The 24,595-nt window shown below is 33.7% G+C and overlaps 4 protein-coding genes across 4 annotated transcripts; all 4 read left to right on the plus strand.

The window, feature by feature from the left end:
• The first annotated feature begins 12,957 nt into the window (after nucleotides 1-12,957).
• LOC123267913 lies at nucleotides 12,958-14,607 on the plus strand. Its single transcript, XM_044732801.1, has one exon. The coding sequence runs from the start codon at nucleotides 12,958-12,960 to the stop codon at nucleotides 14,605-14,607; it is 1,650 nt and encodes a 549-aa protein (XP_044588736.1).
• Nucleotides 14,608-14,664: 57 nt separating this feature from the next.
• LOC123267914 lies at nucleotides 14,665-15,219 on the plus strand. The gene has a single exon (XM_044732802.1). It carries the CDS (start codon nucleotides 14,665-14,667, stop codon nucleotides 15,217-15,219), a length of 555 nt encoding a protein of 184 aa, XP_044588737.1.
• Nucleotides 15,220-15,269: 50 nt separating this feature from the next.
• On the plus strand, nucleotides 15,270-17,039 carry LOC123267915. The gene has a single exon (XM_044732803.1). It carries the CDS (start codon nucleotides 15,270-15,272, stop codon nucleotides 17,037-17,039), a length of 1,770 nt encoding a protein of 589 aa, XP_044588738.1.
• A 246-nt stretch (nucleotides 17,040-17,285) lies between these two features.
• On the plus strand, nucleotides 17,286-19,615 carry LOC123267917. The gene is made up of 4 exons (XM_044732804.1): nucleotides 17,286-18,137; nucleotides 18,922-19,008; nucleotides 19,100-19,192; nucleotides 19,298-19,615. Exons 1-4 carry the CDS (start codon nucleotides 17,286-17,288, stop codon nucleotides 19,613-19,615), a joined length of 1,350 nt encoding a protein of 449 aa, XP_044588739.1.
• The last annotated feature ends 4,980 nt before the right edge of the window (nucleotides 19,616-24,595 follow it).

Raw genomic sequence — 24,595 nt, forward strand, 5'->3', positions numbered from 1 at the left:
TATTCATTAATAATTTTTGTGTTATTATCTATAATTTTAATAATTAGTTATAATTAATAACCATTTATTATTAATAATAATTGTTAATTTTAATTTCTACTTGAAGATAATGAAATCAGCAGGCGTTTGACAATTTTTTAACTTTAGTCATTAATTAAATTATAACTAAAAAAATATTCTCTAAAAATTGCATTTATTGTTTTTCAAATTTTCTACAAGTGGAATTTTTATTCCCGACACACCGACATCAACTGTTTCATCAAGTGCGTCACGCGCGAAACCCTAAGGAGAGGGTAAATTCTACTCACGATCTGGCCGCAGTATATTTTCTCTTGTGTCTCGCAGTCGATCCCATACAGCTCCCGAGCGCTGAAGAGTTATAACAGACGAAAACTGAAGTCGTCAATGGTTAACTCGTCGAAAAGTATAAGTCTTAATTTAATTATATTATTATCAAACCATATAGTGAATACAGTATTAAGACATTTAGTTTCAAACCATTTATGTATAAAAGCCACCGAGCCGTGATAAACACTCTGCACTTTATTTTATTAAATTACTATTCTTATAATAAAAAATATGTCTGAGAAGAGAATATTCTACAAAAACAAACATCAACGGATTAATTTTTCTGAGAAGATCTATGATGGATATGGTTATAATTTTTACAACCCAACAAAAACAGCAAGGTATGTATTGAACTAAAATCAAATTTACTTGAACTTTAAATGCTATCGGCTGTTATACTGTAAAAACGGCCTCATGGTGTTTATTGCAGTGTAGTTAAGGAACTCAAAAAATATAATCTAATTATTTTTTGCGTTTATAAATATTTTTTAACTGTAGAATCTTTAGCAGTTCTGGCTATTATTTGTTTTTCATTGAATTGGTTTTGTGTGATTAATGAATATTTGTGATACTCGCAAAATTTGATATAGTGAAATAAACATTTTGATAAATCAAATAATATTGTGTCACAGCTTCCATAGTAAAAGGAACGTTTATTTATTCGATTATTTTGACCCTATTTATTGTTTTTCTCTGAATTAATATTTATATGAAATATATGCTATATGATCGCTTATCTAAAAGAAAGGTTATTTGAAATTACCTTTCATAATTAATTAATTAAATACTATAGAAAATCTTTTATTACGCATTTATAAGTGTTTTTGTAGTTATAGATATTGATTTTTAAAAAATAATGTAAATAATTTGTCAAAAGTTAATAGATATATATTGAATTTGGTTTGTTAACTATCTATTAATTAAATATTAAAAAATGTTATAAAATTAAAACAAATCTTTATGTTTTTGTCAATGATTTTCTAACATGTCGTCTGTGTTAGACTAATGAAAGTTGGAAAAAATTTCCGATATCTAATGAATTAGTTTTATAATTTCTCTCCATTTTAACAGGTATGTCAGGTGCTTCGACCGTTCTTCTCTAGGGTGTCCTGCCCATGGTAAAATGCAAAATGGTAAACCAGTCTTAACAGTGGGCCATAATCATAAGATGAATCCCAATCTGCAATTATATTCAAATTTCCAAAATGAATTGTTTAAAGCGACGGTGTCACGTCCTCATGGATATATGCGCCAAATTTACAACTTCCACAGTCAAACGTAAATATCAAACAAAATTTTTAAATCTTAACTACTTATTTATTATTTACAATTGACAAGTGATCATCGTGAAAAAATGTTCAAAAATGGATCATTTTGAAGTTATTGTCACGAATTTTATAAGAAGTTATCGATTTATATATCACAGAACCAAAAAATTAAGTTGATTGAAAATAAATAAATAATTTTCTTGCCCGAAAAAAAATCATTTAGAAGAAATTCATTATCTTGATTTAAGTAGAGAATTCTTAAACTACGCAATTTTTCTGGATGTAAGTAAATTTTACTTGATTCAAGAATTTTTTAATTTCGATTGCAGACAATGAATCTCTTCAGAACGATTTTCTTGACCCTGATTAAAAAAACTAATTTGAAATCATCTGATCTGAATACTATATAGATATACGTTTAACATAGAGGTAATAATTCCAAATCATCTTTCTGAATTAGGGAAAACAAGAATTTTTTTCTTGAATCAAGTTAATTTTGTAATTTCACGTAAGATTTCATCAAAAATTAAGCTGTATCAAAACTTAAAATTTTAAGGTTTTACTAAATCAAAGTAATCATTTTAATCTACAACAATAGCCGATTTTATTTATATTTTATGATTTATCGATTATAAATAATTATCTCGGATTAATTTAATAAATGTCCGGGCAAAAATTTTTGCTCTTGAATCTATAAGTAGATTAAATAATTCGGATGAAAAAAAAAAAAAAAAAAAAAAAAGCTTTGGTTTATAATTTTTATTTGTTTTGTTCAGAAACCCCATAAGTCAGTCAACTTTAAAATTATGATTAATTTATTCACTTTATGCTAAGTTTAAAAAAATGATATTGGCTATCTTGAAAAATTGGGTAGTTTTGACTTATAGAGTTTCTAAAATAAACAATTTTGATATACTGACAATGATAACTAGATCTAAATTTCTACTCAAATTGTTCATTAGAATCCGTCTGCATTGTCGTTATAAAAAACTGTGTTGTATAACATCCAGACCAGATGATTCTTCGTTTAAAAAATGTTGCAGTTCAAATACTGGAAAATAGTTATTTTTAAATTATTGATACATATTATTTGAGGTTGAAAGTGTACTACAAGCTTTATTTCACAGCTTGAAGAGTTCAAGAACTTGTAAACATGTATAGAAAATTTACGAGCGTCAGAAATACAAAAAAAAAAGTGAAAAGTTTTAAAAATAGTAATGCAGAGTCAACTGTTTTGCAAACCATTTACGGCACATTACTGTTTTGCATAATTTTTCAATATTAATATATGTCACTCATTTATAAAAATTTACCCAGATAATATTATTATAAAAATAATAATGTAAAATGATGTATGTATACAGTCTATGTAAAATTATAATAACTTGAATGTTTTATCCGTGATGACTAGGCATTATGAAGCATCCAGAAAATATACTTGGGTAAAAATGGAATCTGTGATGCATGGTTGGAGGCGCAATGATCGTCCTCGAAATCCACCGATACCGCAGACTTTTTTGGAATTCGCCGAATTATTGAGGATGCCAGAGTATGCTCATCTGATCAGCTACCCCCAAGGTCAAGTAAGCGTCTCAACCATGGAAGCAACTGATGGAAGTTTAGTGAGCGTATTATATAATGGCGACTTCCTAGCATCAATAGAAACGGCCAATACCTTGTTCATGGATTGAACATTCAAGAGTACGCCGATCAAGCCGAAAGCATACCAATTTTTTACAATTCTTGCTTCAGTAAAGAACAAGGTATATTTATTTGATAAAACGTTATAAGACCTAAAATAATTGGTGATTAAGAAGCTATTAAACTGAAATTTCTTCAAAGTTTATGTTCTATTTTATTGTGTACAAACTGTAAACTCAAAAAGAACGCATGTCCTATACTTTCATGCTCATAAATTTTATGACACATGTCTAATTATTCTCACCTACATTTTTTTTAGAGCATTTTCAACTTTACTGTTTTACTAGTGTTTATTTTTATTCTTAATAGCACACAATTATTTAAAATTTCTTACATTCTGTATTTGCATGTCTTATCTTATAATGATATGACTAAATGATTACGAATTTTGATTTAATAAATATAGGCTTTGCCCGTGTGTTGGATGCTAATGACTAGAAAATCAGCTGCTGCCTACAAAGTAGGTTTAGAATATTTCAAAGAGCAGGTAGCTCCCCACATTGTTCCTAACACGATCATGACTGATTTTGAAAGTGGTTTGAAGGCCGCACTTAACACAATATATCCAGAAGCGGAACATAAGGGTTGCTACTTCCACTTTTGTCAAGTAAGTTGTTATACATTTTTTGGAATTTTTTTGTCTGTACACGGATAAAATTAAATTATACAGTCTATGATACTGAAATTTAATATCAGCTATATGAAATGATAATAAAATTTTCAGTAGTAAGATAATTGGTTTGATTATTAAAAATTTATAATAGTATCAAATATTAATTTTTATAATCGAAGAGATAGTTACTGAAACTATCTGAAGTTAGTCAAATTTGGAAACGAATAATAATATTAACTTATTTATTTATTTAAATCTTTTATTCTTATCTTTACTTAAGCTAATATGTATATTTTGTTCTTTAAATGATTGAAATAAGTAACAACACAATCCTTTAAATCTGAAAATTATAAAAATTTGAAAATATTGGAGCTGTTATTGATTACTTTGAATGATGATTGAGTATAAGCATCAAAATAGTAATTATTGGTGCCATTTTTTGCGGGAAAATTTGACTTTGAACAATAGATTTAACTCTTAATAGCACTTACTTAAATGAATTTATTTTTTTCTGAACGAAATTTAGTTGACACTACTTGTGTGTTGGTTTTATATTTTACTAAACTACAGAGCGATTTAACGATAGTCATAATTTGATATCTTATAGCTCAAGCTGTAGCAAAGTATTATTTGAATAGACTAGATCTAGAGCTAGAAAATGTTCAAATATAGTCCACAATTCGGTTGTTAATTGACAAAAACATCCAAAATTAATAGATTCAATAAATTTTAATTATTTTTTTAACTGTTTTAGTAAATTTCTCGCCAAAAATGACACTAATCCTACACTGGACTACAACTGCTTGTAGCGTATTCAGAAATGTATCCATGGTAACGCCAATGCTTGCAATTTTTTAATATTTTTTACTAGCTCAAATAGTAATTATTATTTTGGCTGATTACGATTTACAATTTTGATAATATTTATAATTTGTTATGATTTATGATAATGAAAGTTATTATTGCCGATTATCATCAATAATTGTAGAATTTACCATACGATTGGTAAATACTGCACTTCAGATTGATAATTTAATAATTTAAATAGTATTCACGACTATCAAATGCAGTTTAAAGATTTCATTCAAAGAAGATAATAATCTCTACTGTGAAATTCTCTCCGTGCAGTGTTAACAATTTAAATATTTTAAATAAATTTGTTTTCAAATCAAAATGTTGTTTGCATTAATTTTATCACATATTTCATAAATACAACAGGCGTTGATGAAAAAATTAAAGAAGCTCCAACTGCTGACGGTAATACGAACATGCAAGTACAGACAGATTGTCATTAGAAAATTTATGAGTCTAGCATTACTGCCAGCTGATGACATTCCACGTGCCTATCAGTGGTTACTACGTAATATTCCTGACGCCATGAAAAATGAACTAACGCCATTTATTACTTACTTTAATGACGAATGGATCACACGAAGTTCACCAAAGTGGTGGAGTGTATATAATCTGAATCATCGAACAAACAATTTGACTGAATCTTACAACAAAAAGGCAAATCAACAATTGGGTGAACACCCTTCAGTATGGATTTTTACAGGTAAATAACTTGAGTTTACTACATTTAGCTTCTCTTTATCATGAACATCAAACGATTAGGACAGTTTGACAATTCGATAGTTTTACCTCAATTATAGATCTATGTTAGGATTATAAAATATTTGCAACTTTAACTCAGACAAAGTAATTACTGAAAATAAGCAGGACTTGTTCTTCAAATAAAAAGTTGAAAAGAAAGAAATCAAAAATTTCTGTCTTACAAAGATTTTCCAACCTTTTTTTTCTTAATTTAAATGCTACTTCTTTAGCCCTATTAGATAGTAAAAAGTGTATCATTTAATGTACTTTTCACTGTGAAATAGTGACTCATCAATACTAAATAGTGGTTTTCGCGATTTACAAATTTGAAGAGATCATGTTGATTAAAGTGGGCACATTTGATGATTCCATTGAAATTTCGAATGTTTTTGCATGTCCAAACAATTATTAAAAATTAAATTACAAAAAAATGAATTTAGGTTGCCTATTAATGAAAAGATCACACTCATAATTTCAATCTCTTATGATTACAGAGAGACTAACAAATCTGCAAGCAGTTACTCACATTGAGTATCTGTCTCTGATGGATGGTGAACTCATTACGCCACAACGCCAAACAGCTGAAGAAGTTTATCGTGAAGCTAAAATTCAGAAGATTTGGGAAATGTATAGTTCAGGAGGATTACCCTTAGAGAGCTTTTTTGCCTGCGCGAGTGATTTTTCAAACGCCTTCAGAGCACAAAAATATATATTTCTAAGTAAACAAAAAAACTTGCTTAAATTAATCTAAAAACTTAAAATATAACAAACAAATTAAAAAACTGTTTTTCGACAAAGAAAAAAAATACTTTCGTCTAAAGAATTATTTGATAAAAATTTTTATTAACATTATTATGAATCGCTATCTTCATGATTAAAAACAAAATATATAATATTTGCGGACAAAGAGAAAATCAATGTACTTGAATCGAATAAAAATTTATTCAATTAGTCATCAAATTCTTGATTCGAGAATAAGTATTTTTGTACTAAGGAAATTTTTTTAATAGAACTAATTTTTTTTTAGTGTATAGCTTGATCAGTTGAATCCTCGTAAAAAATGGTAGCATCGAAATGAAAAAAAATTCATTTTAAAGCTCTAAGTTTCAATCTCAAAAATACATTACTAATACTTTTTATGAAGGATAGTTATTGTATAATCACAAAAAACATCCCTGATTTAGAAAGATAATTTGGAATTGTTACCTCCATGTTAAATGTATATCTATATAGTATTTAAATCAGATGCTTTTTAATTATTTAAAATGATTTCAAATTCGATTTCTTAATCAGGTTTATAAGGGAAACGTATTTCCTGTATCCAAAAATAAATGATAACTTATTCAGATATTCAACAAACTTTTGCATCAGTTAGACTGGATAAATAATACTTCATATCACTTCACAATGATTTTGAGCCACATCAGTCTTTAATAAGGAATTTCAAATCTTGACTTCAAAAAAAAAAATATTTATTGACTAGAGATATATTACTCTAAAAATATAAATAAGAGTTGATAATTTCATTATTTCGTCTATTTTTTAGAAAATGTATTAGTTTAGTAAACGATCAAAACGAAACATTAGATTAACGATTTTTTTCTATTACAGATAATAATGATGAACAAAATGATTACGAACGTTTAATTTTGTTTGTGGAAATCGACGTATTTGACTTATGATTATAAAGAGGTAATTACTTTTTTTAAGTTAAACTTTTGAACATTAAAATGTAATAAATAATAATAATGAAATTTTCAAATTTAAGTTGTGACCTATTGTAAAATTATGTAATTTTCAGATATCAACTTGGAGCAAGTATTCCGGGCAAGACCTACAGTTCAAAATGATGAGGTCATAATCGCAAGAAGAAGCTTTGAAGATCATCAATACGCTGAAGAATTTAGGACTGCTACATCTGACGAGGAATCCGAGTGACTCTCTTATTCAGGTACTCATTCAGGTGATAGTGAGTACTTTTTTCCATTATTATTATTATTCTTATTCTTATTATTATTATTATTATTCTTATTATTAATTGGTTCAAGATGTAGAGTTCTATGGCTACACTAGATTCCCTTACATCGAAAACCCTTTTATTCTTTTCAATTTCACTTATAATGTTTGTTATATGTTTTCATTAACTATATTGATAGTTTAATAACAAAATATTTTATATATTAGTTTTAAAAAATTGGTGAATATTACACTTAGTGCTTAATTTCCTTTGATATTGTAAATTTTTGTCGCCCGCATTTCTGTAAGTGTACTTTTTCTTTATCATTTTCTAGTAAAGCTTAATTCATCTGCCTAAAACATTCCTATTATTAGATCACGTATATATATTTTCTTTGATTAGCTCACTCTACTTTATCTCAAACTTTCTTAATTATATTTTCAAATTAAGTTTGCACTTTGACCTAATTAACTTTTTGTTTTTTTTTTTTTTCCATCACATCACAAGCGAATTAAGTTCGTTGAAAATATATTCCAGTTTGAATTTTAAGATTACCAGCTGTTTATCAAAGCTGAGCTGTATAAATAAAATTCCAGAAGCTCATTAATTTTCTTCAACTTTCAAACTTAGATTAAATAAAAAATAATTAAATATTAAATTTCTTCGATCTTAATTGAAAGATTTGAAAATGCTTCGAGAATTTCATTGTACAGGCCGGCTTAAATGTAATAACTAATGTTCATAGCTATTGTTACAGATTTTCAAAGATTTATTCAACCACCAAAGACATATAAGTATATTTATACACAAAAAACAAACTGAACTTGATTTGAAAAAAAATTCTCGACCCCGAAAAAGAATCTTATCTTAAGTTAAAAACTTTCTTTTGGTTTCAGTGAATTCTTCTTAATTTACAAATTTTTTCGTCTTCATTCAAAGCAATAAGACTCTATAATTATTTTCTTGGGTTGAGAATTTTTCTTTCGAGTCGGGTTAACTTTATTGTTGGTGATGTCTAGAAAGTTACCAGTTGGTATCTTTCCATGTGATTGTATGTATGCTAATGTAAAAATGAAAAAACTACAAGAAAGAATGAAATAAATACAAAGCGAAATATTTTCATATTGAAATTGATCTTTAATTTAATACATTATATTTTCTTTCTTGTAGTGTGTGAGGTTACAATGTGAGTGACCAACTGTATCTGGCGGGTTTTTCCGAGATTTCCCCATATGGACCGGGTTATCCATGAGTGTCTTAAGTACTATGAAAATCCTACATACTTAACACATGATTGTGTAACAGGTTCATAGAGCCACTGAAATGTAAAAACTGCAGGTGAATACGATACAGTGTGTGAAGTCGCGCTCGGGCGCATAGGCAGATTTTTTTAAAAAAATCTACCTATATTTTTTTTTTTTTTTTTTCTTTAATTTCAATAAATTTTATTTTTATTCGATTTGCAATGTTTTATTTTTTTACTTTAACCATAGTTCTTTTTTTCATGTTACGTTAAGACAATCTCTGATTTGTAAAAAATGCTGTCATCTTATACGATGGAAGATGATATGACTTATTAGTATTCTTGAAGCTTTTTCTTAGTTCCTTGATTTTGGTTTTTGTATAGAAAAAATTTTCCGGACATTAATTATTAGTTTTTCCCTTCAATAAGTACAGTATATTTGTAGCTTGCCTTGGAAAACTTCTTATGGCTGAACGAGTTCTATCGAAAATTTGCTGGTGTATAGGAAATCCGGTAAGTATTATGTATTTAAAATATATATTTTTTAAATTAATTTTTATGGATTTTTGGAGTCCGGAGCATCTCCATGGAATTTCTGTACATGTAATAAAATGCTTCAGAAAAAATCTCTGTTTAAAGTAACTCTCAGGATTAATCACTACAAACCCAAAGAAGTCTCAATAAAAATTCCATCATTTGAAAATCTCTCAGAAAATATTCGGTCGAGTATAAACTTCTTTATATCATGTAAATCTATCAGTAAAAAGTCTCAGCGAAAAAAGCTTTTAGCGAGACATCTCTCAGAAACAATAGCAATACATTTTGCTAAGCTAATGCTTGTTTATTAATCTAAATGGTTAGACGTATTATATTTAAATTATTGATAACAAAAATATTATTAAGTAGTCGTGCGTTCTACAGCAAATACCTACTCGACTTTGCTGAGGATTTTGACTTAGTATTAGAAATTATATCAGGGTAATAACTTGAATATTAGACTTCGAGTATTTATTATTATTTTATATCATGTAGAAATCAATGATGATGTATTAAAGAATTTCAAATATTATTCATATGGAGATTAGAATTTTTGTAAATAAATTAAAGCTTAAAGAACTAGAGAAAATCTAAGTTTTAATAATGTTAAGTACCATTAAAATGAAGTAGATGTTATGAAGAATAGAATATATAAGAATTTAAAATACATTATGTGAGTAAAATACTTTTATTTTTATTAAGTTTAATTAATTAATTTGTTTAATTTACATTGTAAACAGATGAGATGAACAAGTCTGAATTTTAGGCAAAATTATATTAAAATGTGATGAATAATTATATTTTGTCCAGTAAAAAACTCAAAAATAACAACGTATTATGTAATTTAATTGTATTGTTTCAAAGAAGTGATGTTAATAACAATCTACAAAGAAAATTAAAATTTTTATGAAATAAATGTGGTTTAGCAAAAATGTGTGTAAAATAATATTTATATTAAATTAATAAGAACATGTTAAAATGGATAATAATCAAAAAATGAAACAGTAAAATTAATTAAAATTTTTTATCGTATTTAAAGCAGAATATGATGTATGTAAATATTTCAAATATTACTTATATGCAAATAAGTATTTTCATATAAATGAAGCTACAAAAATGGCGATAATCTATTTATAATTTATGTTAAGTCCTTATAAAATTTGGTGTATTTTGTATAGAATAACAAATATGAGAATAAAAATAACATCGTTATTAGAGTAAAGTATTTCATTTTTCATTACCTTTAATAAATCTTTTCTTTTAAGTAAAAATATTACAGCATGAAATGAATTGATTTTAAAGTTTGACAAAATAAAATAAATATTTAATTGATATCTTTATTTTATATAATGAAATGCTTAAAAATAAAAAGAAGATATTTAAACATTTTTTTTAATGATAAGCAAACATAGAAATAGAATTTTAATTCAATAAATATGATTTAAAAATAAGAGAGGATTAAAAAGTAGATTCAATTTATTGTAATTTTCTTCTTAGTTTACGTAAAAATAAAAAATCTCAAATTTGATTCATCTGAAAATCTTTATTTTTTAAAAAATTGAGCTCAGAGAAATGGAGACAATCTAATTTCAATTTATGTAAGTACTATTAAAATTAAATATATATTATGTGAAATAAATTGAATAATAATTAAAAATTACATTGATTGATTAAATTTTTTTTTGTCATTACTTTTAATTGATTTTTTAAAAGTAAATGTAAAAGCATGAAATTGACTTATTGCAATTTTCCCTAAAATAAAATAAAATTATATTTTATAATTGTATTTTATAAAATAGAATATATCTATAGTCAAAAACAACATATAAATGAATTTAATGGTATTTATCACATAATTTCTTATAATAATTGAAATGGTTTTCTTGAGAATCGTTGTAATCTGTAAAATACACAAGATTCGATCAATAAAATGTAACAAAATGACAAGGTTGGTACACCTGACAACTAGAGTATAAAGTATACATGGTATAAAATGCTGCCGTGTTAAACTAACTCGGGAATAGATTAACGGTAGCTACAAGTCGTTATCCCATTAAACGTGATGGTAATGTAGAACGACTGATTTGAAATTTCAGTAGAACAAAATACTACGAGAATAAATGTCTTCTAGAATAATATTTCGACTTCTTTAAATACTTTTAACTTTTTTTCAATGAGCTATGAAATTCTCACTTCTTAAAATATACTTGACAAAATATATATCAAGCATTTTTTCATGAAGACTTTAAATAAAGGAAGTACATTTTGTATTTGACTTTATAATAATATGTGTCTAAATAACATTAGCTTAAAATAAAAGGATAATTAAATTCATATGATTTGAAATTATTCGGTAACAATTGATAGCAATCACAAATAACCATAGATATTTTATTCATATAACATGAAATTCAGTTTACTTGAAAAATATCTAGCGCAATCATCATCGAGTCTCAAATGTGATTGCTCTTAGTACCATTTTACTCTTGGTAATAGTAGGAATAATATACAGCGGCAATTTTGTCAGGCTGAAACGAACTACCTTTTATGTCAATCCTACTGCTATCGTTATTTTCTGGTAAATTTTTTTTTGATTTTGAAATTAATTAAAAAAGTTAGTATAAAAATAAAATTTTTGAAAATGCATTGAGAAATCTAGCTTCACGTATTTAATAAAAGAAATTATAACTTAAAAAAAAAAAAATTGAGTGACAGCTTACTACTTTTCATATAAATGCAATTTGAGACAATGTAAAATAATGTGACATGTTAACTAGCTATTAACTATTTAATTCAACTTTGTCCATCAAACTTTCAATTTGTTCGGTGAACAAGGCCCAGTAGCGATTAACTCGCTCCTGGGGGACACCCAAATTCAAGAGACGCACCTGTCCACCGCTAGTTCCCGCAAAAATCGAACCGCCAATAGAAAATCAGCCTCTCGATCACGTCATGAATCGACCGCTTTATTGGCTGATCGCTCCCACTAGACATGCGCAATAGCCTTCTTCCCCAACTCAACGAGGAAGAAGACGGACTATTGTTATTATTTCTTTCGCTTCTACGCTTTCGCTGCATCAAGTCGCCATTAGTATTTCTTTACTTTTGCTTTTTGTTAATACCGCATTTCGCTTATTTTATAATTTAAATTGCTTAAATTAACCGCTAATAATTGGCTTTAATTTGTTATAGGTAAATTGTGTTAACAGTGCATTTATTTCACCGCTTTTTCAGTGCCGGCAAAGTGTTCAACCATGTGTCAACCGGCTTCGCTTTTGCAAACCACGCTGTAATTTACAAATCCGCTTTTATCTTAACAATCCGCTATTAAAAATATTAAATATTGAGTATAATTAATGTAAATAAATTACTAGTGTTATTTTTGATAATAATTTACGCGTTTTAATTGAGATATCCAACCCTAAACCTGATCCCCGCTTTTCCGCTCTTTCAGTAATTATTCATTGGTCCCTCGAGCCGGATCAGGCTGGCTCTATCTCAATTAAATTAATTTATTATTCCGCTTAAAAATTGTTTTGTGTTAAGTGAAGTGTAATACCGCTAGGAAAGGTCGAGTGTCAGGAGCATCGCAGAGCACATCGGGTGCTGCTCCTGGTAGTCATTCGTACACCGGTACGCTGAACTTTCCGCTTTAATTGACTGAAAACTCGATCTCGGTCCTACATTAAACACCGCAATGCAGTTTGAAACTGCTATTGCTATGCAAAAGCAGTACCTGGATGCTTTGTATGCCATGGTGGATCGCTTAACTAATGAGGAGCTTAACTCGCTTACGATCACCGCTATTGAGTCAGTGGCAACACAAAGCTCCAAGATTTGGCTGGACATCACTAACTTGAACTCGCTGATCTTTGAGACGTACCCGGAAGTACTTGAACACGAGTACCACGTCGGGAATCATTATACTAACGCTCACGCCACCTATGCAATCTTGGAGACCCGCATAGCCACCCGCAAAGACGTCATTCAGCAGGAGATTGATGCCAGAGAAGCCGCACAAACGCAACAAAACCTGGCTATGCACAGCACCGCCTTCATGGGAGGCTCATCGGGTACTGGACTCCCAAAAATTAAGCTCCAGAGCTTCTCTGGAGACTTTAAGCGCTGGGGACCATTTTGTCAGCTCTTCTCTGATATTGTTATTGACAATGCACTTCTGAAAAACAGCCAGAAGATGCATTATTTGAAGACATTCACCAAAGATGAAGCACACCAGCTTATTGGAAACATGTCATCCACTGATGAGTCATTTGAGCCCGCATGGAACCTTTTGAAAAGCCGCTATTCCAATCCTCGCCACGTTGTATCATCACATCTTGAAGACCTGCTGGTTGGTGAGTCTGTTCCCGCTAGATCAGCCGCTAAATTGGATTCCTTGTTACTATCCAACCAAAAGGCTCTGGATTCCATCAAGGCACAAGGAGTTCGGGTAGATCACTGGGACCTCATAATCATACACCTGACGCTACGCCGCTTGCCGCCCGCCGTTAGAGAAGATTGGGAGACCAGCCTGGGTCTTACTGATAACATGCCGACTTACGTTCAGCTCCACGAGTTTCTCAAGTCCAAAGTCAGGGCTTGGGAGAACTTGGAACCCGCTTCGGAACCCAAGAAGCAATCTGAAGGTCATAAATCCGGAGGCTCACGCAGTAATAAACCTCAGAAGACAACATCCTCTTACACCGCTACTCAATACAAAGCAAAGCCCAGAAGAAATTGCCCGCTGTGCCCTGAGGAACATTACATGTTGTTCTGTCCAATCTTTAAGGCCGCTACTTTGGAGGAACGAATCGACATAGTCGAAAAATACCGCCTGTGCTACAATTGCTTGGGCCCGCATCGCGTCGCTGATTGTAAGACCGCTCAAGGATGCAGGAAGTGCAGTCAACGTCATCATACTTCCATCCATCGAGATACACCGCCTAAATCTGCACCACAGACACTTGCAGACAACGCACAAGATCCGCTGTCCGCTCAAGTATTGCTAGCTACCGCTTTAGTCCAGGTCCGCCCACATCATGGTAATCCAATCACCGCCAGAGTGTTGATTGATCAAGGTTCAGAGCTCTCATTTATGAGACAGTCGCTCTTCAAGAAGCTTGGACAACCGCTACAGCGTGACATGGTCATGCTCAAGGGAATTGGCAATGTCTCCGCAGGAAGCTCACTAGGTGTGAGCACAATTGAGCTTCGTTCGCTGTGTACGACCGCATCAATGCATGTCAGCATGCATATTCTACCAACACTGACGGTAGATCTTCCATCGTTCGTGATCGCTGATCCGAAATGGCTGCATCTTGAGAATCTCAAGCTCGCTGACCCATAGTATCTACAGCCACGCCCTGTAGATATTATTCTAGGTGCATCACCAGCCGCACAGATCATGAACGCAGAGATTCAACGAGGACCTCGCAATGCTCCTATTGCACAATCCACCACGCTTGGTTGGATTGTCTATGGAGCTGTCACCGCTAAACACGCTTCAACATCACACGCAGCACTACATGCGTCAGTAGATACTGAATTACAAGACGCTATCGCTAAGTTTTGGGAACAGGAAGAAGTTCCATCAGGAAATTCACCGCTAAACACCGCTGAAGAAGACGAATGTGAAATTCACTTTCGTCAAACGCATTATCGACAGCCTGATGGACGCTACGTAGTGAGATTACCGCTTAAGGCCCTTGAGAGTCAACTTGGCGACTCTATCAACGCAGCTATGGGGTCACTCCGCAGATTAATAACTCGCTCGTCGCGAGAAAGAGAATATTCTGACATGTATCGTGCATTCATGGCAGAATACATTCAACTAGGACTCATGGTACGAGTACCAGTCAACGAATTGCCCGCAAACGCTTATTTCTTGCCTCACCATGGGGTATTGAAGCTTGATAGTGCCACTACGGTTCCTGTCCAATATCTACAGCAATTACATTGAACGAAATTCTCCACGCAGGACCCAAAAAGCAAATTGACATTTTTGATGTGATGTTGAGAATCCGTTGCAGCAGGATTCTATTCGCTACTGACATCACCAAGATGTTCAGACAGATTAAGGTCGACTCGCTTGATTGGCCGCTTCAGTGCATTCTCTGGATAGATGAGAATGACTTAATAGACGCTTACTGTCTCAAGACAGTCACATACGGAACCGCTAGTGCACCTTTTGACGCTGTACGTGTGCTTATCCAACTAGTAAAGGATGAAGGACACCGCTTTCCGCTAGCTGTTGCTCCAATGTTGAAAACACGCTACGTAGATGATATCTACGGTGGAGCAGACAACGAAGAAGACGCTATCAAGGCTGCAGTACAAACAAAAGCTCTGTGTGCAGCAGGCTGCTTCCCGCTTGCCAAATGGGCTAGCAATAGCCCACGGTTACTCGCTGAAGTCGCTCCAGAAAAGCAGCTGGATACACCGCTTAAAGAAATCAGTGATGCACCAGTAAAAGTCCTGGGCATGTACTGGAATTCACGCACTGACGCTCTCCAGTTCAAGTACACGCTACCGCCAGATACGCCTAAGACAAAGAGAGCTATTTTGTCTGAAATCGCTAAACTGTATGATCCGCTAGGACTTCTCGCACCAATAGTCGTCAAAGCCAAGATCTTTATGCAAGATCTGTGGCTAGATAGAGTGTCATGGGATAGACAATTGTCACCATCACTCATTCACAAATGGACTGGATACCGCGAGGATCTTCGAAACATCGAATCCATCCGCATTCCACGCTGGAATAATATAGCACCTGGAGCAACTATGGAATTGCACGGGTTCTCAGACGCTTCGCAAAACGCTATGGCTGCCGCTGTTTATTTGAGAGTCACTGACGCTGATGGAAACACAAAGGTCTCACTTTTGTGTTCAAAAACGCAAGTAGCACCGCTGAAGACCATGACAATCCCACGCTTTGAATTATCTGCCGCATGGTTGCTAACACAACTGATACTTCATGTTAAAGAAGTTCAGTCGCTTGAAAATGTCAGGATCAATCTCTGGACTGACTCCGCCGTGACTCTCGCATGGATTAAAAGTCCAGCAATCCGCTGGAAGACATTCGTCCGCAATAGAGTGGGAAAAATCCAAGAAACGCTTCGAGATGTCTCCTGGAAATTTATTCCAGGAAAACAAAACCCCGCTGACTGCGCTTCAAGAGGTATACCTACGCTAAAACTGAAACAACACGCTCTCTGGTGGCATGGACCAACTTGGCTTCATGAACCAGAATCCTCTTGGCCCACTCTGGAGCCTCCAACCGACAACGCAACGCATCGAGAAGAACGCCAAGGTCTGACACTAGTAACTTGGAAAGCAGAAAATTGCCTGCTCCAACAATTACTGTCGCATTACACGCAGCTGTTTCCACTGCTACGGAAGCTTAGCATCTGGCATCGTGCCATCGACCGCTTTAAAAGAGTTCCACAATCTTCGCTGGCCTACCCGCTTACTCCATCAGACCTGGAGCGCGCTAAATTGACCTTGATTAAGTTCACTCAAGGACAATACTTCGCTAGAGAGATTCACACGCTACAAGATGGTGATGGTCTGCCTAAAAATAACAGCATCACTAAGCTGACTCCGTTCATCGACCATCAGGGGGTCCTGAGAGTCGGTGGCCGCTTGAAAAACGCATTGCTGGACCCAGAAGAGGGGCATCCAGCGATTCTACCGCGACAATCACCGCTTACATCAATTTTGATTGATGATTCGCACCGCAAAACGCTTCACGGAGGTACTCAGCTTACGCTCGCTGACTAACGCAAGACTGTCTGAATCATTGGAGGCCGTGTTCCAGTCAGATCATTTATTTTACGCTGCGTTATCTGCACGAGACACCGTGGAGAACGCGCTCAACAGTTGATGGGTCAACTACCCGCCGCACGAGTACAGCCAACTCGAGCCTTCTTGCATACAGGACTCGACTACGCTGGACCTATCACACTGTAAACGTTTCAAGGACGTGGAGCAAAAACATACAAAGGCTGGATTGCAGTCTTTGTATGCATGTTCAGTTCAGCTGTACACTTAGAGCTAGTAACTGACTACACCGCTGCCGCTTTCATCGCCGCTTATCGCCGCTTCACTAGTCGCCGAGGTATCTGCCACACGCTATATTCAGACTGTGGAACCAATTTTGTAGGAGCAGATAAAGAGCTGAAACGACTATTCGCTGCAGGATCCCGCACATTACGAGAATTATCAACCTTGATTGCTCAAGATGGCACGAACTGGAAATTCAATCCGCCTGGAGCTCCACATTTTGGAGGAAAATGGGAAGCCGCTGTGAAATCTATCAAATTTCACCTTCGAAGAACAATCGGAGACTCGCTGTTGACGCTTGAGCAATATTCAACGCTACTGGCTCAAATTGAAGCCATATTGAATTCCAGACCGCTCACACCGCTGAATGAAGATCCTGCTGACCTGGCTGTACTGACTCCAGGTCACTTCTTAATCGGACAGTCACTGACCGCTATCCCAGAGCCATCGCTGACAGATTTACAACCTGCTCGGCTCTCGCACTGGGAACAAGTCCAGCAAATGGTTCAACATTTCTGGAAACGCTACTACCAGGACTGCATCCACCGCTACCAGGCCATTTCAAAGTGGCATCATCGACGCAACCAGATCAAGGTGGGTTCAGTTGTACTGATCACCACTGAGGATCTCCCGCCAACCAAGTGGCCATTAGCCAAAGTAATTGCTGTCCATCCAGGTGAAGATAGACAAATCCGCGTAGTAACTGTTAAGACAGTTAACACAGAGCTGGTACGTCCAATTACAAAGCTCTGTGTCCTGCCGCTAACGCATGAAGAAGATGATCTTGTCGACGCAGCCGCCAACCCGGGGGAGAATGTTCGGTGAACAAGGCCCAGTAGCGATTAACTCGCTCCTGGGGGACACCCAAATTCAAGAGACGCACCTGTCCACCGCTAGTTCCCGCAAAAATCGAACCGCCAATAGAAAATCAGCCTCTCGATCACGTCATGAATCGACCGCTTTATTGGCTGATCGCTCCCACTAGACATGCGCAATAGCCTTCTTCCCCAACTCAACGAGGAAGAAGACGGACTATTGTTATTATTTCTTTCGCTTCTACGCTTTCGCTGCATCAAGTCGCCATTAGTATTTCTTTACTTTCGCTTTTTGTTAATAAACCGCATTTCGCTTATTTTATAATTTAAATTGCTTAAATTAACCGCTTATAATTCGCTTTAATTTGTTATAGGTAAATTGTGTTAACAGTGCATTTATTTCACCGCTTTTTCTGTGCCGGCAAAGTGTTCAACCACGTGTCAACCGGCTTCGCTTTTGCAAACCACGCTGTAATTTACAAATCCGCTTTTATCTTAACAATCCGCTATTAAAAATATTAAATATTGAGTGTAATTAATGTAAATAAATTACTAGTGTTATTTTTGATAATAATTTACGCGTTTTAATTGAGATATCCAACCCTAAACCTGATCCCCGCTTTTCCGCTCTTTCAGTAATTATTCACTATTTCATACTTGAATATAGATTTGTTCAAATTCAATTAAATGTAAAACATTAATTTGCATACAAATTATAATATTTTTTATTTTTAGAATCAAAAAATGAATTGTTGAGAGATAATCATCGCATTCGGAATTCGAAGATTACGAACCCTTCATCGTTGGAATCATCCCCAGATGACAATGACGAAGAGGAAACGCGAGTTGCTAAGGCTAAAGCAGATAGAAAAGTATGTATGACATCTATCAGTTTAAGAATAGTATGTTCTTTGAAAGAATCATCAATGAAATATTATCTTTTTGAATTTTTTTTTTTTACAGAATAAAAAACAAAGTGAATCACGATGTCAAAAAAGGAAAGTGGAGGAAATAATTAAGGTTTATGAAAACGTTAAGCAAAATAAGAAGCAGGCAGTACGTATATGAAAATAATAAAAATTAGCGAAATTTAGCCGAGACATTGTGCTTATAAATGTTCATTATTTATCAGTTATTACATATTATTTATCTTTTTTTCAGATTTCCGAAGAACTCGATTCAGTTAATGATATAGGAACAGATCAAGTGAATGGTACTGGATCCGACGATTTTGATCACATTGAACGTCAATCAGATGTAGAAACTGATGAAGAGGAAATAAATAAACGTAATACGACAGTTAATAAGCGATTGACTCGGATCAGAATACCAAGTGATTCTGAGTCAGAGGGAGAAGGAGAAGTGGCTACTCGAAATGATGAATATATTGAACCAATTGTCATTATAAATGATAATACTGATAATAATACACTTAATGAAGATGGAACAACATTTGATCATTTTCAAAGTCAGGTATAGTAAAGAATTTTTTAAAAATCATTAAAGAGAAATAAAAAAAATTAGCTATTTTTGAAATAATTATTAGAGGTGTCAAATTCTAAGATTGAACATTCAATCTTCAAAAAATTCGTTTAGTGGTTTTTTTTATACTACACTTAATATAACACGTCATACAATAATGTTAACTTCCAATTTATTGAGTATGGAAAATTAATACATTGAAGTAGTAAAAATTTCACGGAATTTTAATTCATTTTATATACGTATACAAAAAGTTATGTCTGATTTAATTGAAAAAAACATACACAATTTTTATTGCTATTTTTTTAATATTTATAAGTTTTAACGTTTTTGAAAAATTAATTATTCTGATAGCTTACCCTGAAAGCGTTTAGATTGAGAAATAGACAAATACGAAAAATTTTCACGTTTTTAAAATATATATATTAAGGTGTGCCAAAATGTGACTCCCTTGATGGACCTCTTAAAATTGGAATTTTGAGTTCCGCTTTTAACAGGAGTTGTGTTTGGGCATTTCCTGACATATTTAAAGCATCGAGGATTTATTTGATTTTTATAGAATTTTTTAACAGGAATTTTGTTCAGGCATTTTTGCTGAAATTTTAAAATTTCAAAATTTGGCCGAACAAGACTCCTGTTATAAAATTCTATGGAAATAAAATAAATCCTTAACGCTTAAAATATGTCAGGAAATGCCTAAACACAACTCCTGTGAAAAGCGGAACTCAAAATTCCAATTTTAAAAGGTCCATCAAGGAAGTTACATATTGGCACACCCTAATATATATATATTGAAACACCAAATTTTTCAATCTTAAAAATTTAATTCCTTAGCCCAATAAACCTCGCGGATAAGAGAATAGTCGCCTAAGTTTCATAAAAAGTTTTGGGATCCACTGCTCTTTGGAATATTCCGCTTCCGTATGAATGTCGGTATTTTGTTTAATAGAAAAGGTCTAGACAAAAGTTCTCGCGCGTGCCAGTTAACTTGCTTTAATTACTTACAAATTTGACTGCGAAGATGACCCTTTGTCCTTGATTGACCCTTTTGATTGACGAGATTGGCGAAATAGTTGTAGACGTATTAAATAGATGTTGGCATTCTCAATAATAAATCGTGATTGGCGACAAAGATTATAAAAGAAAACTTAACTTTATTTCACCAAATAAACACTTAGAATAGGATTTATAATATTTCGGTAACGTAGGTTGACTAAATATTTGTAAAATAGAACACTTATTACGATTATAACTAACACTAGTTACGATTATAACTAATTTTATAATAATAATAGTGAGCGTGGTGAGTAATCACCTGATGCGAAGATAATTAATTTTATAGAAAATAATACAGAATATTAAATTAAATAATGAACTTTTAGAACTTAATGAGATTTTAGTGAGTAATCACCGAATAGTAGTAATAGTGGTAAGATTGACTAAGAAATATCTAGCGTGGTGGTTGACACCGGGGGATAGATCGAAGTGTCGATCATCGCTCAAGTTTTGAGGTTCGTAGCTGATTTTTCCCTCCTCGTGTCGTCTTGTGACGTCACGGGGCTACACATTAATTTAGCTAGTGTCGGTAACGAAAATTTCGGGTGGTAGTTCGCCAGGCTGGTAACATCGGGACATTTTGTAGTGTCTCAATCCCCCCTGCCAAGCCAAGACTACCCCGTCAATTTTTGAACCGAGCTAGCTCTTTGAAAGAGTCGGTGAGTCGTCACCGGGTATGAGGATAGTAGGGTGATAGGAGTTAGTGGTGAGTGATCACTGAGGAAGAATGCTTTGATGAAATAGTAGTAAACAAAGTTGATGAAAGAGTTGGTGAGTAGTCACCTAATAGTAGTGTGTGTTGGTGAGTAGTCACCTATAGTGGTATAATTTGTGTTGGTGAGTAATCACCTATAGTAGTGAATGAGGAGATAGATGAGTAGATTGGTGAGTAGTCACCTGGAAATTGGGTGTGTGGATGGATTGGTGAGTCATCACCTAAAAAAAAAATTTTGAAATAATAAATAAAATTTTTAGTAGTAAGATTGGTGAGTAATCACCTGTAAAGTGAATAATTAATTTGAATAGAGAATTCCCTTGAGCAAATGGTCGAAACCTCGGTCTAGACTTCGATCTATTTGAGTTGTGCTAAAAAAAAATAAAATTATTATAATTGTTGCTTATTTTTTTTTTTGATTGGTCTGCAGCTGTAATTAAAACAAATTAAACTGGCAGATATAATATTAGATGATATAAATGATTTAGTAAATATTATAGTTTTATGATGAAATAGTGTGATAAATGCTTAATATAAATTTTATTGTAGTAATAATTGTGTCATAGAAAAGTAATAATAATAGTATAATGATACAGTGATATTTTAAATAATTATATGAACGATGATACAGTAATATAAATAATTAATTAAGTGAATGATTAAATAGGGGTTTATCTTCACAGAGAACGCTGGTACGTCTCTTGGAAGTCTTCGATGTCCTCTTTGTTGTTATTTATCTCGATTCCGTTTTTGTATCCAGGCCAACGTCGGTTACTAGCCTGGTATTCTGGATCAAAAATTGAAATGGTACTCCACATCTTTGGTAGTGTCCTTGCAATTTTTCCTTTTCCTCGTTTTCAGGTGGACGAAAACTAAATTCAGCGTGCTTCCAAGCTTGGTTGGCTGTATCCTTTCGAGTACTTGAGACATCGTATATTGGTGTTGTTTGTGTCTGATAATGCGGTAACGAATTTAAAATTGTTACCGTGACTGGACTAGTTGGAAACTCGTCTCGCAACCCTTGTCGAGATGAAATTTTCGACTGAGAGAATTGAATTTTTCAAAAGTTGGTTTTTGAGCTAACTGACGATTTTTAGTTCCAATTTTGTAAATAGTAGTGTTTTGTTTTCCCTTGAAAATCAATGGAAGTGAATCGGCTTCTGGTTGGACAGGCTCCTTGCATTCATCTGGATATTTTCCCAGTTTATGCATTTTGGGTTCGATTGAGTTAAGTCATTGTTTGACGGCAACGACACCTCGTTCTACTTCACGTACAGAACTTGCCAGGTTGGTGAGTTGGCAATTCTTTAATGAGGAATGGCTTTGTACGAGTCTTTTCATGCCATTCTGGAGTCCTTGGATGTCCTGTGTATTCTTCTGGATTTGGATATGGACTTTCTTCATTGCTTTACAGATATCTTCAACCCATTCAGGTCGTTTATAAGTGAACCTGAAGGGTGGTTAAGGTAATGAAGTCAACTGGCTTCTGTCATTCGGCATGGGCTTTGTAAGTTTGGCTGCCACATTGTTATCTGATGGATCTGATACAGCTGCTATAGTCGTTGGAGCTGTAGAAGTTATGCCAGGCTGTACCATTGTTGGTCTAGGAATTCTGCCAATGTTGAGCTGGGTGATGGATGTTGAAGCTTCTTCAGTATTGGTCGTTGTCGTTGTAGGGGTCGGTATTAATGATTTAGATGGTAATGAAAATGACTGTTTCTTAGAATTACAAGTGATTATGGGATCAGAAGGTAAAGTTTCTGATTTAACGCTTGTTATCGACGACAACTTCGAAGTACTCTCAGTTCTAGTCTGAAATGATGGTTTTCGTTTATTTTGACTTGATATTTTAGAGTTGTTTGAGTCATGTGTGCTGAGACTGTGTATGAGCATAAGGTCATTAGGTTCATTACCAGATTTAATTTTTAATTCAGGTTTTGAACGAAGCAGTTCTGACTCAGAGTCTGACTCCTGGTCTATATACTCATAATCTAATTCGTTTTGGTTAATATCAGGGATTTCTGAACTATTTTCTTCGCAGTTGTTAGAAACCGACCTAACTGGGACACTAGTTAAAGAAATAGGTGCCGTAAGGGTTTGGATCGCGGATATTTGAGCCTTAGTTGGTGTATTGGAGATCACCGGAGTAACTACTTGGTTTTCGGGATCCGGGTTTTTTGTAAAGGGTCGAAAACCAGCTCTTTTCCGTATCTCGTCTGTAGTTCGTGAAAAGAAGAAATCTGATCCTCAAGCTTATCAAGATTGGTATGAGGAACATGAAGATTCATGTGCCATCAATCATCGGGGAAGTGCTGGGAAAATGGAGGTAGATGCTGTTGTCGAGATGTTCAACAGATCGGTCGAGAAGCACGGGGTAAAGTACATAAAATATATTGGAGATGGAGACTCCAAGACATTTAAAGGTATTCTTGATATCAACCCGTATGATGATGATCCAGTCGTAGAAAAAAAAGAGTGTGTTGGGCATGTCCAGAAACGTATGGGTTCCAGGTTGCGTAAAGCAAAAAAAGACAATAGTGGTATTGGCGGCAGAGGAGCTGGTAAATTGACAGATAAAGTAATCAATGAGTTGAGTTTATACTACGGTCTGGCAATTCGTCGGCATCCTGATTGTTTGCAGAGTATGAAGAATGAAATATGGGCTACTTATTATCATAAAAGTTCAAGCGATAAGAATCCACAACACATGTACTGCCCAACTGGTTCGTCAAGCTGGTGTAAATGGCAACAAGCCTCAGCTGAGAACACTCTTGAAGAGTTTGTCCACGAACATCCCCCTGGATGAAAAAGTACTGAAAGTAATTGAGCCCATTTATACCAGTTTATCGTCTGACGATTTACTACATCGATGTTTGGGATCCGAAACTCAAAATAACAATGAATCGCTCAATTCATTAATATGGACTTTTGCTCCCAAGCATATTCACGCTGGATCTCAAACAATTCAAATTGCGAATTATTTAGCTGTTGCCATTTTAATGAAGGTTATTTACCTATCTTAAAAATAATAGAACTTATGGGCATCACCGTCGGTACTGAAGCTCATTCATTTGCTATCAGACGTAACGAAGTTCGGATTGAGCGCTCTGAGCTACGAGCTACTGCTGAATCCAAAGAAGGCAGAACAGCTCGATTAGCTGAAAGAACTTCACAAAACATCGAATATGAAGTTGAGGAAGGCCCAA

The sequence above is a fragment of the Cotesia glomerata genome, linkage group LG6 (assembly GCF_020080835.1).
Source record: "Cotesia glomerata isolate CgM1 linkage group LG6, MPM_Cglom_v2.3, whole genome shotgun sequence".
In the NCBI taxonomy this organism is placed as follows: Eukaryota; Metazoa; Arthropoda; class Insecta; order Hymenoptera; family Braconidae; genus Cotesia; species Cotesia glomerata.